Genomic DNA, 15,823 nt, shown 5'->3' with positions numbered 1-15,823 from the left:
TGTAAGGAGTGAAGGAGTGAGGGCAGTCATCCATGGGGTACAGAAGCATCTTATCTATAAAACTTTGTTAGGCACAGTTACTGCATCTTGACAAACAATGTTCATTACTGTTTATTAAGTCCCTAGGGACTTAATGTCGTACCTGGACTGAACACCAGAATACAAAATAGCTTTCTGATGGCCTTTTTGGACTGACTAGCAATACACAAATAAAGAGTGTAATATTTTGAGAAACAGACAAACTGTTAGTGCAGTTTAGTTGCTATCAAGAACAAAATAGGGACAAGTGTTCTGTGGCCAGAGCAGATATGATGCAGCAGAAGGTATTATTTATCAAGACAATTTTTTTTCTGTGATTCAAATAAATTCAACAGAAGACAGTGAGATGTTTATATGAAGCATTCAAGGAATCCGATGTTTGTTTTTTTTCTCCCTTGAGTTTATTACAAACACAAGATTGTACAGCCTCTAAATTAATTGAATAATGTGATTTTTGTTTTTAATGATCTTCTGCGGCTAAATGGGATTACTTTATTGCGTCTGCTTAGTATTAGGGTAGAACTCGATGGGCGATTTTAAGTGCGATACCATCCGTTCCGATGGCATCACGTCGGATGCCTTAGATTTGGCAGATCTGTCATGACACCTGCGATTCATCTCAGCGCGTCGGAACGGACGGTATTGCACTGTGGAGTTCTACCCTTATACTGGTATAAGGTCATTCCTTCTTGGGTATGGTTCTCAAAACAGCTTTTAAAAATCCTACAGGTGTCTGTAATTTATAACTGGACAGGTTCAAGTTAGATTTTGAAGCTTTATTAGAGCCCCACAATGGAAAAAATACCAGAATAAGTGAAAAATAGCTTAAAATAAGAATCAAATATTGTACAAAAAATAAAAAATTTAAGTATAATTGAAATTAAGGTTGGTTTATTAATAAAGTTTAAAAATCTTTTACAATGGTAGTTTTCAGCTGCAGTATTTTGTCTGAAGATGACAGTTTGTGCCTGTAAGGACTCGCACAAGGCGATTTTCCCACCATTCAAACCAGCTGTCCCTGAGGCCCGGAGTGATATGATCAGTGGTCTGTGTACTTGTGATCTTCTGAGAAGTAGATTGTTTACCTTGATATTATTTACAGGGGTTACAGTGGCATCAGAAGGGGAATTGTAGGTAGTAGTTCAAAAGCCTTTACTCTTTAATTTACACTTTTAATAGATAACATACACTGTTCTTGTGTCTCTTGAAAAACACTCTGGAACAAAATATTTGATTTTTTTATGGTAGAGCAGTCCCAAGCCATAACATGCCCCAATTTGTTAAGCACCACTGTGAAAAGGTTTTTAAGCAGGCAGAGGATTTGACTACAGGGAAGTGGAGTTCTGGGCAATACTCCCACATGGTGCAGCAATGAACTAGCAGTTAGGCAGGTTAAAATAAAGTTAAAAGGTTCAATGCGTGCCTTTTTTCAACCTAACTTACTATGTGATTACACACTTTTACTAAGATACTTGCAGGAACTACAATGCTTTATTAGAAATGGATATTTTCAGCTGCTTTATGCAGGCAACAAAATGTCAGTGTGCTGTTGCCCTTACAGTGAAATTCTGCATTGCGTTCTTATGTCCTTGCACAAGTCATTTCATCGGACAAGCCTTTTTATCATAATGTTTAAAACAGTGGAGAAAAACATCACAGATGACCAATAAGATCTTTGCCTCTGTTTTCTAACTTGTAGTCAGGGCTGGACTGAGAGTCAAAACAGGCCCTGGCATTTCAGGTACACAGAGGCCGTCAGCCCACACAGAAGCCCAAACAGACCCCACCAGCCCACTAAATACTGATTTTCTATGGCACCTTATAGCAGCCCCTCTGGCATTTGCCAGAACCCACAGATTGCCAGTCCGGGCCTGCTTGTAGTTGACTGTTGAAATCTAATTGCTCATTGGTTTCTATGGGCAACATCAACGGTGATATTTTACACAGCATGATAAATAGTGCTCTGAGCGTTTGAGGAAAGCTGCACCTTGCCAGCAATATAACCACATATAGTGCTGTATATTTAAATTGCACATTATTCAAATTAAATGAACAAATCCAGCAGACTTGTGGAATATTACCCTGCTTTTATATAGCCTCCAGTTCTTCTGTATGAGTTCTGCAGCATTTTGTCTTTCTTGCAGCTCTTTACTGGCAGACCCTGGTCTCGATGCTGTGCTCTGTGCACTTTTGGCTGAGTTTGGACGGGATCCTTGAGATGCAGTCTGCAACAGGAAAAGTACTTATTTATTATTAACTAACATAAGTAGAATAGATGTATATTCAGACAGCTAAACAATCAATTTGTATATCTATGAATGATGGTGTGAGGTTCCTATAACTGCAGAGTACCCCTAAAGGGACTGAATGCTGAATTATGTATGACTTTACAGATGTGCTGACTTGATTATACAAGAATTATATTAGTGTTTAGTTATAGAGATATGCCTCTTTGGAGATTGAACAGATTACAGAACAGTTATGCAGGTACTGTATGAGTGTGAACTATGATATGAGACTTGTGTAAATGGTTAATGGCCACCAGGAGAAATACTTGTCTGAATGTTGTGTAGGAAGCAGGACTTAAGTTGGCCATAGACGCCAAACGAGCGGATCTTTCCCCGATATGCCATTAACGAGCATGGATATATCGGGGGTAAACTGAACGTTCAGCCGTATGGCGATGCGCAATGGGTCCGGCGGGATCGGTCGGGTCAAAATCAAACCTGTCTGATCGACCAAACGACCGATCTCCCCGGACGAAAGATGACGGCACTCTCCACACACGATCCGAAAATCGTACGAATCCTCGGTTCGTACGATAGGATATGTGCGTCTATGGCCAGTTTTAATTACGTTATATTGTATGCATTTAACAGATATTTGTTGCACTGTATAGTTGTGGAAAGTATATGAAGTAGAACAGAATGTGGCGGAGCCATAAGATTCCTTATGATGGCAAACACCATTCTCATCTTATTTTGTAATTAGGACAGATACAATTAAGGGTGAAAGTTAGAGTAAATATTCCAATTGCAAAATTCATAGTTTGGTTCAAAATAAGCATAAAATAAGCTTCAAAAACTAAACGTACAAAAAAAAACAAAAAAATTATTGATTTCTGAGGCTACATTGGATTGCTTATTTTTTATGCTGGCCCTGTCCTATTCATCCTTCAGTCTCTCATTCAAACCACTGCCTGGCTGCTAGGGTAAAATGGACCCCAACAACCAGATAGCTGTTGACAATCCTAACAGGAAATCTGCTGAACAAAGAGCTAATTAATTCAAAAAACATAAACAATAAAAAAACAAAGATTAGTTGCAATGCAGGCAACTTTCTATCCCCACAGGCTGTGACATACCAATTATCATTTACTTAAATCAGTAGTACAGTCACACCAGGTTGCACATATAGCTTTTGTCATGGCCTACTAAAGGGGATATTCATTGAACTCCTCCCTCCCCTTGTTTTATTGTGAATTGATGGATTCTAGAACTTCTATAGAAGTGGAACACAGAATCTTTTGAAAGCGTAGGGACATCCACAGTTTCACAATGGAAATAAATGTATATTTTTTCTTGCAGTTTGCAGTTCTGTGTTTATCCACCTTTTTTCATAAGCCCAATTGAACTTATGTTTCTTCTTTAAGATCCCAAACCTCAGTCCGGTTCTGACTTGTTTTGCAATCGTGTGAGGGGGTCAGCACTGCTAAATCAACCATAAAGGTCTGCTTCTGTTTGGTGCAGATCAACAACTAAGGATTGGGCATGACAGTGTCCTTTTAAATGGCTGACATTAGATAATATGAAACATTTACAGCAAAGCTGCAGACAAACCTTTTTCATATCTTCAAGTATAGATACTTTTTCACGTTTTTCATCCTCCAGCTTGGCTTCCAAATTTTTAATTTTTTGATTAAGTCTTCGAATTTCTTCTCTAAAGTAAAAAGTCAAGAAGTTACAGTACAGACCTAGTGAAGATACAGACAGTATTACATTAACTTTATAGCTTCAAATTGGGAGGATAGAAACAACAATGACTAGAATGAAATAAAGCAACATAGGTGAAAAAGGATTCAACAGCACTTTTCAACGTAGCTATTCAGAAAGAAATTTATGCCAAAAATTATCAAAATCGATTAGCAAGGTCCGGTATTAAAGGGGAGCTATAACAAAAAATAAAATCTGCTAAAAGGTTAATCTCATGGAAATCAAACATCAGATTACTTTTAATAATCTCACTGTCAGCTATTGTTCTACATGCTGTTTGGGAATGATTTATTGATAGTATTAACAGTGAATAAACAGTAGGGATGCACCGAATCCAGGATTCGGTTTGGGATTCGGCCTTTTTCAGCAGGATTCAGATTCGGCTGAATCCTTCTGCCCAGCCGAACCGAATCCGAATTTGCATATGTAAATTAGGGGCAGGGGGGGGAAATCGCGTAACTTTTTGGCACAAAACAAGTAAAAAATGTTTCCCCTTCCCACCCCTAATTTGCATATGCAAAATAGGATTCGGAATTCGGCCGAATCCAAAAAAGTGGATTCGGTGCATCCCTAATAAACAGTGAAAAACTGTGCAAGTGATTTCTATTACACTTAGGGGGTTATTTATCAAAGGTCGAATTTCGAATGTATGTGATGTAATTTTAATAAAATTGAATACAGTCACAACCTGAATGGGAGGTAATTTATGAAAAAAGTCCAATGTCTAATATTCGATTGAATAGTGCCAACTGAAAATTCGAAAATTTAATGGTTCAATGAACCTCTGCCATTGACTTGTAAATAAACTCTGTAGGTTTTAGGTGGTAAATATTCTAATTAGAACAGTTGCCATGGTCGAGGTGTGATAAATCTCACATTCGAATTTACATTCGAGTTGGTGCTTTTAATTCCGAATTTGTGAGTTTTGATGCAAAAATAAATCTGCCCCTCAGCCACTCCTTGTTTTTTCAAAACAGGGATGGAAGGCAGAGTGGATGATATTTAGTAAAATGTCCCTCCCACGTAAGACAATATTTATAATGAATTTCTCTTTATTTCAATATTTGAGAAAAATGTATCAATGTGGGAAAGGGAAGGACTTATACACAGCTAATGACCAATTTTTAAACTAAATGTAAATACACCAAAGTCATTGGGTAGTTTGAATGATTTTGGACTTACAGACCGAACAGACTGGTGGGGCAAGTGTAAGGAGTGGCTTCAAATACCTTTAATAAACTGAACTGATTTGCACAGCCACTGTGGAAAATCTCATATATTTATGAAACACATACCTCTCCTCATTCCTCTCTTTAGCTTTTTGTAGTTGCTTGTCAAAATCAGCCTTCTCCTGCTGTAGTTTTTTTATGTCTGACCTACAAAGTGAAAAGTCCAAACCTTTGATAAAAAATATAACTTAAATCATATGTAAGACTAATGTAACAACGGTAAGTATAATGGCGTATAAAGCCATCAACATACTCTTTAGTGGCGAGAAGCGTTTGCAGAGATCCTCGATCTTCTTTGACTTTCTTGAGTATGGTCCTTAGACGTTCACACTCCTCATGAAGGTCAGATTTAGGGAGTAATGAGGCATCTCCCTGTGCAGAATCACGCACAACAGTAACCCGAGCTCCCGTTTCTTGCTCAGTTGATGAGGAACTTGGCTTTTCTAGTTTCTCCAACTTCTAATGGTTTTTGCAATAAATATAGATGTACATTTACTTTGATGAAGTCAAAAAATCATCATAGAGGAAGTCTACTCAAAATATGATCCACTAAATATTCTGATGACAACTGCATGCGATTCAGCTAGAACACAGCCATACAAGGGGGTTCAGCTGTAGTAGTTAATAGTTTCAATATAAAATACCTTGTGTATATGTACACTTAATTGTCAGTGCTGTGCGCCCTCTTCCTTTTGTGGGCCCAGAATGAAGCTTAGTTTGGGGAGAAAAACATATTTGTGGTCTTAAATCCCCCTTAAAAGCCCAGATCAAAGGTATATAAAGGTTAGAATTATTACCAATGTATTCATACATATCATTGTCATGAATTAAGGGGGAGGGGGGGGCAAAACTTAAAAAGTCTAAGAACTGAGAATAATAAATAATAATAAATAATAATAAACAATTTTTAATCTCACAAATGTTTTTTGTAAATTTTTAAAATCATAGGGTGGAATGCAGTCAATGGCCCAAATTTCATATTAGCGCAAACTCTATGCAATATGCGTGTTTTTATTAGATAATAATGTTTGTATTAGATAATGTAAATTCAAAGTTCAAATATTGTAAAAGCTTGATATATTGATGACAGAATTATCACCTTTTCCAGTTCTGAAATTCTCCTCACCAGTCTCTGTTTGCTCCATTCAGTGTAATCTTTAAAAAAAAAATTCCAGTCATTGCTAACAAGAATGAATGCATAATGCAATGAACTAATTTTCATTTTTAAATAGCAAAAGATATGGGTCCAGATTAAGCTAATTTATGTAATTTGTATTGTTCTACTTTTTACTTATTTTTAAAATAGCAAATTTAACACAATTAAACAATCTGGGGAAAGTGAGTACAGGAAAAAAACCAGAGTGCTTTGTACTAGATGGGCAACTTTATGTTCATTGTTTAATTATTTTTGTGAACTGCAAATTAGAGACCATGTTTAAATTTGTGTATTTTTGTCTCTGAAACACAGTGGATCAAGTTTATAACTGGCAGCAACAGAAGAGCTGACTTCAGGTCTATTTGTTTTGTTTTAGCAAAATCTTTATGTGCAATGCTGGATCCCTCTCCCCAATATGCAAATCTAATTGGGCAGTCCGACCAATCTCCAGTATCCTGGCAGCCTCCAAAGGAAGTTGGAGTTACAGTGACATAATTTGTGTGTTCTGTCTGGGGTAATATGCCACCTTGTTAGCAATTTAAACCTAACTTCCTTAGTTGGAACATTTTAGTGATTGCACCCCATGTGGTATTTAATTTAACTTATGATTAAGGGTCTTCAATGCATTTTAGTGTCCCATGTTTACATAAAATGGTTGACTACCCAAAAGTCACAGAAGGTTTGCGTAAAGGCCCCATATCCGGACAGATATAAGATGCGACAGGTTAAGTTGGCAGCCAGGGTCGACCTGGGGGGCCTACCAGGGCTGCTGTCTAGGGCCCCCCTCCAGACCTACTCTGCCACCCCTGCTGCTGAGGTGTGCGCTTGTGCGCACTGTACTTTCCGGACGGCCCTGGCAGGAAGGAGTGACGTTGTACCGGTGCGCTGGTGTGTGCGCGCAATACGTTTTCTGGGTGCCCACAGCAGGAAAGGGCCTGGAAATTGCACATCTGGGCCCAGTCCACCCTGTTGGCAGCTTATTGGCCAGTGTATGGGGGCCCTTCAATGGGCTTCCCAGATCGATATGTGGCCGAAAGTCGGGTTGATTGGTGGGTTTAAAAGTCCTGTCGGATTGAGGACCACATTGGTTTGTTGATGCGGTCTTTGATCTGATCGCCCATATTCTTCTCATTGTAATCAGACCGATATCGCCAAACGAGTGGATCTCCCTGTGTACGGCCAACTTAAATTTTTTAGCTCAAAAGATGATCAAGAAAAATCATTAGAAGCACAATTGTTCAGTGCGCACTAACCTGGCGATTGTGTGATTTTTTGGATTACACCAAAATTGGTCATGATGGAGAGAAAAATCTTAACATCTATGGCCATCTTAACTCAGATCTTTCTCTGCCTCCTTATCAGTATTTGCAGGGCTATATAAAGTGAGAAGTGCACCATAAAGCTGTCATATGGAAGATCTATTGGTTGGGGCCATGGTGCTTTGCAATGGCATGGAGACAGTGTAGACGGGTCACAGCAAAAGCTACTTATAAGTCTTGCTAATCGTGATAAATTCATGACATGCTCCATTACCGTAAGCTTTAGCACAGTGGAAAGAGAAATAAACTGATTTAAGGAACATGTACCTTTTTTCCTAGTGGATGTAGGCGACTGAGACATAGCTCTGTCTAGATCAGCTTTCAGGCTTCCATTTTCCTCTTGCAGCTCCTTGATTTGCTTTGATAGTCTCATAACAGCAGATTTTAGCACCTTCTGCTGTTTCTGGGACTCTTTGCTTTCTGGAGGAGATCTAGTTAAAAACGAACACAAGAAAATAATAGAAAGAAAATTAGAACAATTATTTTTATCAAAGTACCTGTTTGTTTTAAATATATTTTTCGTACTACACAAAGCACACAGTGTAAGCAGTATGGTATAGTTTTAGGTTTTTTAATTGTAAAATTAATTTTTAAATAGTCTTCCTAGCTACCTATAGGTTTAATATTAAAACAGGGTTAATCTATGGCTCAGATTTCATGGACATTTATACAAATGGCTGCTTTTTTAGAATGATTAATATTAGGAGTTGGTAATTTCCCCTCCAAAAAAAACCCCATAAACATAATGATATTTTGAGCTGAGGTTTACAAACACAGACAAATCTGCTTGTAATGAACTGTCATCAAAGATCAGAGGAAAAACACTGCAGTGATACAGAACCAGCAGTGAACCTTTTTTTCTTTAGTTTACTCAATATTTGTATTACAGGTAACTTTAACTTGCAGCTTCCAACTTGTTGAAAACTGGATCCAGAAACTGGATTGAAATGTTGGGTATCTGTATCAAGCAGTTTCCTTAGTAAGGATAATTGTAACGGTAGATTGTATCTGTATGTTCTTAAAGGAGAACTATTGCGAAAATGTTAATTTATTATAAGCCTCAGCATACTGAAATAAGAAACTTTCTAAATACAATCAATTACAAATTCTGTATGGTTTCTGAAATAATTAAGTTTAACTTCACTATTCCTGTCTCAGCATCTGTTTCTCTTCATTCTCTCTTCATGCATGAGTTGGGTGTCAGATAATCATTGACAGTTAGATCCAATATATCTTATAGGGGGCTCCTATAAGATGTATTAGAACTCAATCTATTAAAATCACCAGACATCATGTCTCTCTACATACAGAGTTTGTGCAAAAGACAGTTATTTATTTCGATTTTGTTTGTACTGGAATCAGTTGTTTGAATGAGCTCTCATTCATCTGCTAGGAAAGGAAGCCCCCCCATCCCCCATAAGATATATTAGATCTAACTGTCAATGAATATCTGACACCCAACTCCTGCATGAAGACAGAATGAAGTGAAACAGAGAGATGAGAGAGGGAAAGTGAACATAAACTTGAATCTTTCAAAAATGATACTAAATATGTAATTGATTTTACATAATGTTGTTATTTCAGTATGCTGAAGCTTATATTCAATTTTCTCAGCAGTTCCCTTTTAATTAAAACAGTGTAAAAGAAACACACCTTCTCTCTGTAGCTTCAGTTCTGGCCAGTAAAGTTTGCAGCCGCTGGATCTGTTTATAAAAAAACAAGTAGAAAATAATGGAAGGAAGTCAGATACATTTTATAATATTACAATTACTGTATAAGTGCTTTTGCAGGAATAAATCTGACAGGAGAACATTAAATAAAAATCTTTCATAAAAATAAGCAACAGTTAGTTTTAAATATCCTTGATTCGAACAAGCACATCTGTTTGATTTTACTCATCCACCCATGAATTATAAACAAGGGGGGCGGATTAGCTCATAGGCAGGAACAGTCCATCTTGCTAACTTTATGACTGCACATTCTCCCTTTATAGTGTTTGTCCCCCTGGGGCAGGATGCCTGTCATCCTTATAATTATGTTAAGGAAAGCTGAATATGACAGGACTAAGAGGTATATTTCTGACCAATAATATTTATTAACCCATTCTGTTTTTTTTAATATTAGAGAAAACATTCAGCAATTGGGCATGGCATTGACAGCTTTCTTGTGGAGTTGTTTGCTTCTATTTGTGTGTGTGTGTGTGGGGGGGGGGGGGGGGGGGGCTTGGGTTGAATAAAGCCAGAAGTCCTTTGAAAAATCCTTCAAATAAAACTATTCATAATACCAAAAGGCTGAGACAGGGTCTAGTATTTCTCTGTTGGTAGCCCGCTCTATACTGCTAATGTGGATTTTGGCTTATTTCAACTTAATAAAACATGGCTTTGTGAATATATGTAAATGGTGTTAATATAAATTAACACTAAAGGCATGCCATTCACATTCAGCAGGGCAAACAGAGCTGTTTTAAAAGCTTTGCTGCCCTCTAGTGGCTACATCTAAATTACCAAGTGTAAAAAGCGGTCATCCAAATAATTGCTGAAAATACTCTGGTGAATATGACTTCAAAATAAAAGTATAATAAAAATTGTGATATTTTGGGTGTGTATAATGTTTGTAGATCATAGAAAATAATTGTGCATGCACTCCTGCAGCCAAGTCGGTTGAGGTAAAACGTCACCTTTTAACATGAAGGAATAAAGCTTTAAAGGAGAAGGAAACCACCTGGGCGCAAAACCCCTTCCCCCTCCCCTGTATTGCCCCTCCTCCCCCCTGGCCTACCCTGACGCCGGTCAAAGCAGGAAGAAGACGCGCGTGGGAGAAGATGGCGATTGTGAACTCCGTGGACAGCACCTGCGCAGAGGGGTGAGTAACAAGTTATGGGCATTTGCCCAGGGGGACAGGTAGGCGAGGGGGGAGGAGGGAGCAACACAGGGGAGGGGTTTTGCGCCCAGGGGGTTTCATTCTCCTTTAAGTTTTACCTCAACCGCCTTGGCTGCAGGAGTGCGTGTACAATTATTTTCTATGATTCACATTGCCTAAACTACGGGTTCAGAGCACGGCACCCGGGCCATCCGGTCAATTTGGTGAGTGCAAGCTCTGCTGACTTTTACATAATTTTTATCGTTCACTCAAGTGTCGGACCTGGGGTTTGTACACCCAGGGCAACCTTCCATTACCCAGTAGTTGTTTCCGTCACTATTAGCTTTAAGCACAACTATAGTTTGGTGCTTTTGATAATTAGAAGAGATTTAATGAGCAAAATTGGAGCCAGCCGTTTTCTTTTCTTATGTGTATAATGTTTCTAGGCAGATATTAAAAGTGAAGGACATAATTCAGTGCCAGTTGTATAAACAATAGACCCTGGCACTTCCCGCATATTTGTTACAGGTTAGCCTCTGACCTGTATTAATGGACATACCTCTTCGTAGTAGGTTTCCATTGCTATCCTCATCTCTTCAAGGCTTGTCGTTTTTAGCTCTGACTGGAGTTTGCTATGTGATCACAAAAAATATATTAATTTGAATACTTTGAATCTGATTTCTTTGAATACGGTCTTACTTCGATTCAAACGATTGAATACAACCTATCCACCCGCAAAAAAAAAACTTTACATTTTTTTAATAAACTCACAAAAGATCAGAGAGTGGATCTTAAAAAAAACAACAAAAAAACTGCAGTCTCCATTAGCTCACAACAGACCAAGGAGTTTGTCCTGGGGGGATAAATACTGCTGTCTGTGTCAAGGCAAGGGGGCATTACCATCATATATTATTAAAGGAGGGAGAGTCAGCTGCAGCAGTTGCTATGGACTACTATCGGTAGCAACTACCTACCTTGACAAAATGTCAGGCCAGAAAAATACTTAAATATATATATTTTTCCCTTTCAAGAGACCAATTATGGATTTAGCACATTACATTTCATATGTCTTTTCTTGCACAGTGAAACAAGGAGCATTTTTATTTGAAAGGTTTTATACTAAAATGCTATAACACAAAGCCAGCCATCTTATTTATAATTACACTGGAGGGGCTGTTGTCTTTGTATGTGTTTAATAATGTGAAATCTGCTGAGCAAACTGTGCGGCAGCTCCCTCTTATATTAATAAATATATATAGACAGCTAAGACTCTGTGCAGAATAACCTGTCAATATGTTACTTAACATCTATAAATAGACAATTAACTGACGTGAAAATGTAAATCAAGACAAATATATAAAAAACAAGTGTGCCTTTTTTAAGTATTCTACTGTCGCACCAGTGCTATAACTCAATAAATAAGTGTTAAATATATATACATTACAAAATTAATTTACTGTGTAATACTGCTATTATACTGAAGATCAATCATCTACTGCTTTAAACACATCATTCTGTACTTCATTGAATGCTATAATGCATAGAGAAGTGAACAGAGAACTTCTAGTACTCCTTACCTAAGTGCACTATCCTTTTCCTTACACTGTTTCTCCAATTTTAAGACCTTCTGTCGGAGGTTATTTACAACCTATGGAATAAAAGGAAAAGCAAAATAATAATGTAATATGTATGTTCATAAATAACATTGCTATCCCTTATTGTGACTTTTATAAGATTTTCCTTTTTCAAAATAACATTTTTATTTCCTTTTAAAATGTTTTAATATAGTTTAAAATATATAATTGTCATAGAAGGCTGGTTTTAGAACTATATGCCAGTGTAGAACAGTCTTGATTCAATCATATCAAAATATAAACCGGTTTGGTAAGATTCTTTAATATGCCACTTAATATGAGTATTCGTTTTGGGGGTATAGTTTTCCATGAAGTATTATTTTTTTTATTATGTTCTGATGTTTACACTTTAAAGGATTCATTTGTATAGGACAAAATCCGAAGGCAAGAAAACAGCAGAGCGGTACAGAGGTACTGGAGAGCTGATTTAATAGGGGATCTAACATTATTGTCAAAAGCTGCTGGACATGTACATGTTGTGAATGCCTAGAATGGTTACAGGCTCCTGTAGGCTGCTGTGCTTTCAAAAGGTTAGTAATGCAGATAAAAATATCACCCCCACAAATTGATTACAAAGTCAAAAAAAATTCAGCTTACCAGACTGCTGTCACTTTTTTTGTCCACTAGGCTTCTTGCAAAATCTGAGCTCTGCAGAAAATAAAAGAATATGATCATTATCGCATCAAACAAATGACTGCTATAAAGGCATTCTTGGGTGCCCAATGCAATATAGTCAACCCATATCAAGTTATTATGATACAACCTGGCTGTCTATGATAGGTTTTTAATTCGTTATAATTAAGGATACACCAAATCCACATAAAAAGTTACCTATAGGTCATGTTGATGGCTCATAGAGGAACATGGGGGTAAGAAAGGTAATGTAAAAAGCATCAGGCAAATACTTTTATGGCAAAATCATAAATAGCATTCAAAGATAATGTTATGATGGATATAAAAAAGGGTTATTTTCTGGTGTCAGTATCTCTTTAATGTTATCTCATTACATGCTTTTACATTCGTTTTATGCACATTTTTCGAAATTCATATGATGCTATACAGCAAACTGAGGGTATCTCATGTTTCACTCTCACTAATCTCTCGTTAATCAAGCCAACAAAGCTAGACACACACAGACAAAATAATTGGCAGTCAGCCTAATCACCAATCACTCAAGGACACATGAAACCTGTTCAGCCTATAACCACAGGTCATTGCAGTCTTAGGCCAAACAGGTTTAACATTATGTCTCAATGGAAACACAGGAAATTTATAAGCTTAGTATAAACCATAAAAGCTTCCAGAATTTCCAAAAAGTATTTCTCACCCTGGATGGATCCAGTAACTGTTCAATTTGGCGATCTTTCCGATTATTTTCCTCTTCTAAACGTCTCATTTTTGTTTTCATAATATCGGCTTCAGTCTTCTGAGCTTGCAACATCTATTAAAAAGTGACTGTGTTCTTTAGTTAATCGAGAAGGTGCTTATTCCTATATATACAAAGGTTTTCAAGGGGGAATTTTCATATTGAAAATATATTCTCTCACAGCTATGCCAAATATATGCATGTATGAATAGTACAGCACCTAAACATGCTCAGAAGCTTATAATCACTTTAAAAGAAAGTACCTTTTTCAAGTCTATTATCTGGTCATACATATCTTCTTTTTCTTTGTAGTCTGGAGTACCAGGGACATAACCTTTGTATAAATAAAATACATAAATCCTGTTAATAATTTCTGTTGTATTCAACCTACTATATTATTAATAAAAAGCATACTTTTAGGAATGATTGCAGGGCTCCCTTACAGGAGAAGGAACACAGGTTGCAAAAACCAAGATCCACAGTTAAAACTCTCCAAATAATTGAATTTGTTCAAGGTGCTCTGCTGGGTGCTTTACCAGTTACTTTTTTTTACTTGATTGCTTTAATACTGTATTCAAAGCTTTTAGCAGCTGCTCCCATTCAAGTATTAAATGGAATGTGCCTCCTTGCTCTTTCTCCAGCTTTCAGTTTGCAGTTGCTACAAAGCTGTTGCAAGAGTGACTTTGTGAATGGACAACCTCTTTGAAAGGGTTGATAACCACTGATAAAAGGCAGTAGCAGTAAGTGTGTAACGTCACATCCCTCCCCATTCAGAGCTCAAGCATTTCAATACATTTTTATATTACTAGGAACATTAAAATTGACACCCAAACTTACCTAAGGATTCAGAAGTATGTTGTATGCAGTGCTCTCCATTTCCAAACCATCGACCAAATATTCAATACACCAATTATTTGCGAAAATGTTATAAAAATATTGATGTCTTACAAATAAGTCTGTGAAGCCCTTAGGTACTTTGAGGGGCTTAAAGAATCCATTGGAAGCCCAAGTCCCTCCAGTGACCTTCTAGTTGGACAACACTGTTAAATTACAACACCCTACACCCTTTAGTCTCTAATAGATCAACAATAAATCTACCTAAAATCAAATGTTCATTTACGCCTGTTAAATATATATAACATATATTATGTATAATTTGGAATATGAAAGTCTCCCGAAAAGGAGATATATAATAATTTGTAAATATTTATAATGAACTATTCCACTAATTACCATTGCTAGAAGAACGGGAGTACTTGGGTTTCTTCATTCCAAGAGCTTCCTTGAGATACTCTGGAGTGCTACTCGTAGGACTGGTCCAGGCCTGACCAATATCACTGCTTGCTTTTAAAGGCTGAGTCATACCTGTGAGCAGAAAAATAAGCACATTTTTGTAAAAATTCAACATACAGTCTTTAAATGTACAACATTATATATATAACAATGTATTAGGTTTCCTGTGGAACTATTTTTATTTCTCAATTAGTGTCACACAGGGGCCCATCGGAGGCCGTCACTCAATAGCCCATAACCCCAGTTGCAGAGGCCCACCACCTCCAATTCAGACTGTGTATGGCAGAGACTTCAGTAAATCTTTCAACATATTCATATTGTATAAACCATTAATGGTTGTGCTAGAAGGGTGATCTGATCTTTATGCAGCATTGAAATGCTGCAAGATTGGTTTATTTGCTAACACAAGGGCTAAATCACACCCTCATTTATTCATTTCTGGAGCTAAAATTGCAGCAGTGCATTTACCAATAGAGTACTGCAAGCTAAAAAGTAGGAGCAAAGCTTGGTTGCTACTGCAAGCTGCACTGGTGCAATTTAGTACTTATGTTAGTATATCAGCCCAAGAATATTTGCAGAAATAGTCTCCCCTGTGGCTGTATCTATAAACAAATGTCAGCTGAGATATTCTCTAGAGAACTGGTGTTTTGCTTGTCAAAAGAAAATCCACAAAGCTGGCATTCTCCCTGAAATGCCATTTACTAGAGAGAGCACTATGATAGTTCAGTTTAAGCTTCTAACACTGATCCCTTGCTGTTAGCAAAGATATCACAAGGACTTGCATTGTTATATTTTATAACAATGAAATCATCCAATGGGTTTTTCAGTGGAGCTTAAAATTCCCCTATAACACAACCAAACACACACAGAACTATTGTCGGTTTCTAATTAACCTGCAAATATTAATTTTGGACTGAGGGAGGAAACCAAAAGAAG

General features: G+C 37.2%; 1 protein-coding gene across 1 annotated transcript in view; it reads right to left on the bottom strand.

Moving 5' to 3' along the window:
* The window catches only part of iqce.L (IQ motif containing E L homeolog), a 31,557-nt gene that overhangs the window by 10,137 nt on the left and 5,597 nt on the right, over window positions 1-15,823 (bottom strand). The window contains exons 6-18 of the mRNA XM_018236356.2: window positions 14,828-14,959; window positions 13,858-13,928; window positions 13,556-13,669; window positions 12,826-12,876; window positions 12,172-12,242; window positions 11,154-11,226; window positions 9,389-9,438; window positions 8,003-8,166; window positions 6,360-6,415; window positions 5,514-5,719; window positions 5,327-5,407; window positions 3,879-3,978; window positions 2,121-2,264 (exon numbers count right to left, since the gene is read on the bottom strand). Coding sequence (XP_018091845.1) covers window positions 2,121-2,264; window positions 3,879-3,978; window positions 5,327-5,407; window positions 5,514-5,719; window positions 6,360-6,415; window positions 8,003-8,166; window positions 9,389-9,438; window positions 11,154-11,226; window positions 12,172-12,242; window positions 12,826-12,876; window positions 13,556-13,669; window positions 13,858-13,928; window positions 14,828-14,959 — 1,313 coding nt within the window. The remainder of the gene's footprint in view (window positions 1-2,120; window positions 2,265-3,878; window positions 3,979-5,326; window positions 5,408-5,513; window positions 5,720-6,359; window positions 6,416-8,002; window positions 8,167-9,388; window positions 9,439-11,153; window positions 11,227-12,171; window positions 12,243-12,825; window positions 12,877-13,555; window positions 13,670-13,857; window positions 13,929-14,827; window positions 14,960-15,823) is intronic.

This window comes from Xenopus laevis, chromosome 9_10L (genome assembly GCF_017654675.1).
Source record: "Xenopus laevis strain J_2021 chromosome 9_10L, Xenopus_laevis_v10.1, whole genome shotgun sequence".
NCBI classification, from domain to species: domain Eukaryota; kingdom Metazoa; phylum Chordata; class Amphibia; order Anura; family Pipidae; genus Xenopus; species Xenopus laevis.
This window is presented reverse-complemented; position numbering and strand designations above follow the sequence as displayed.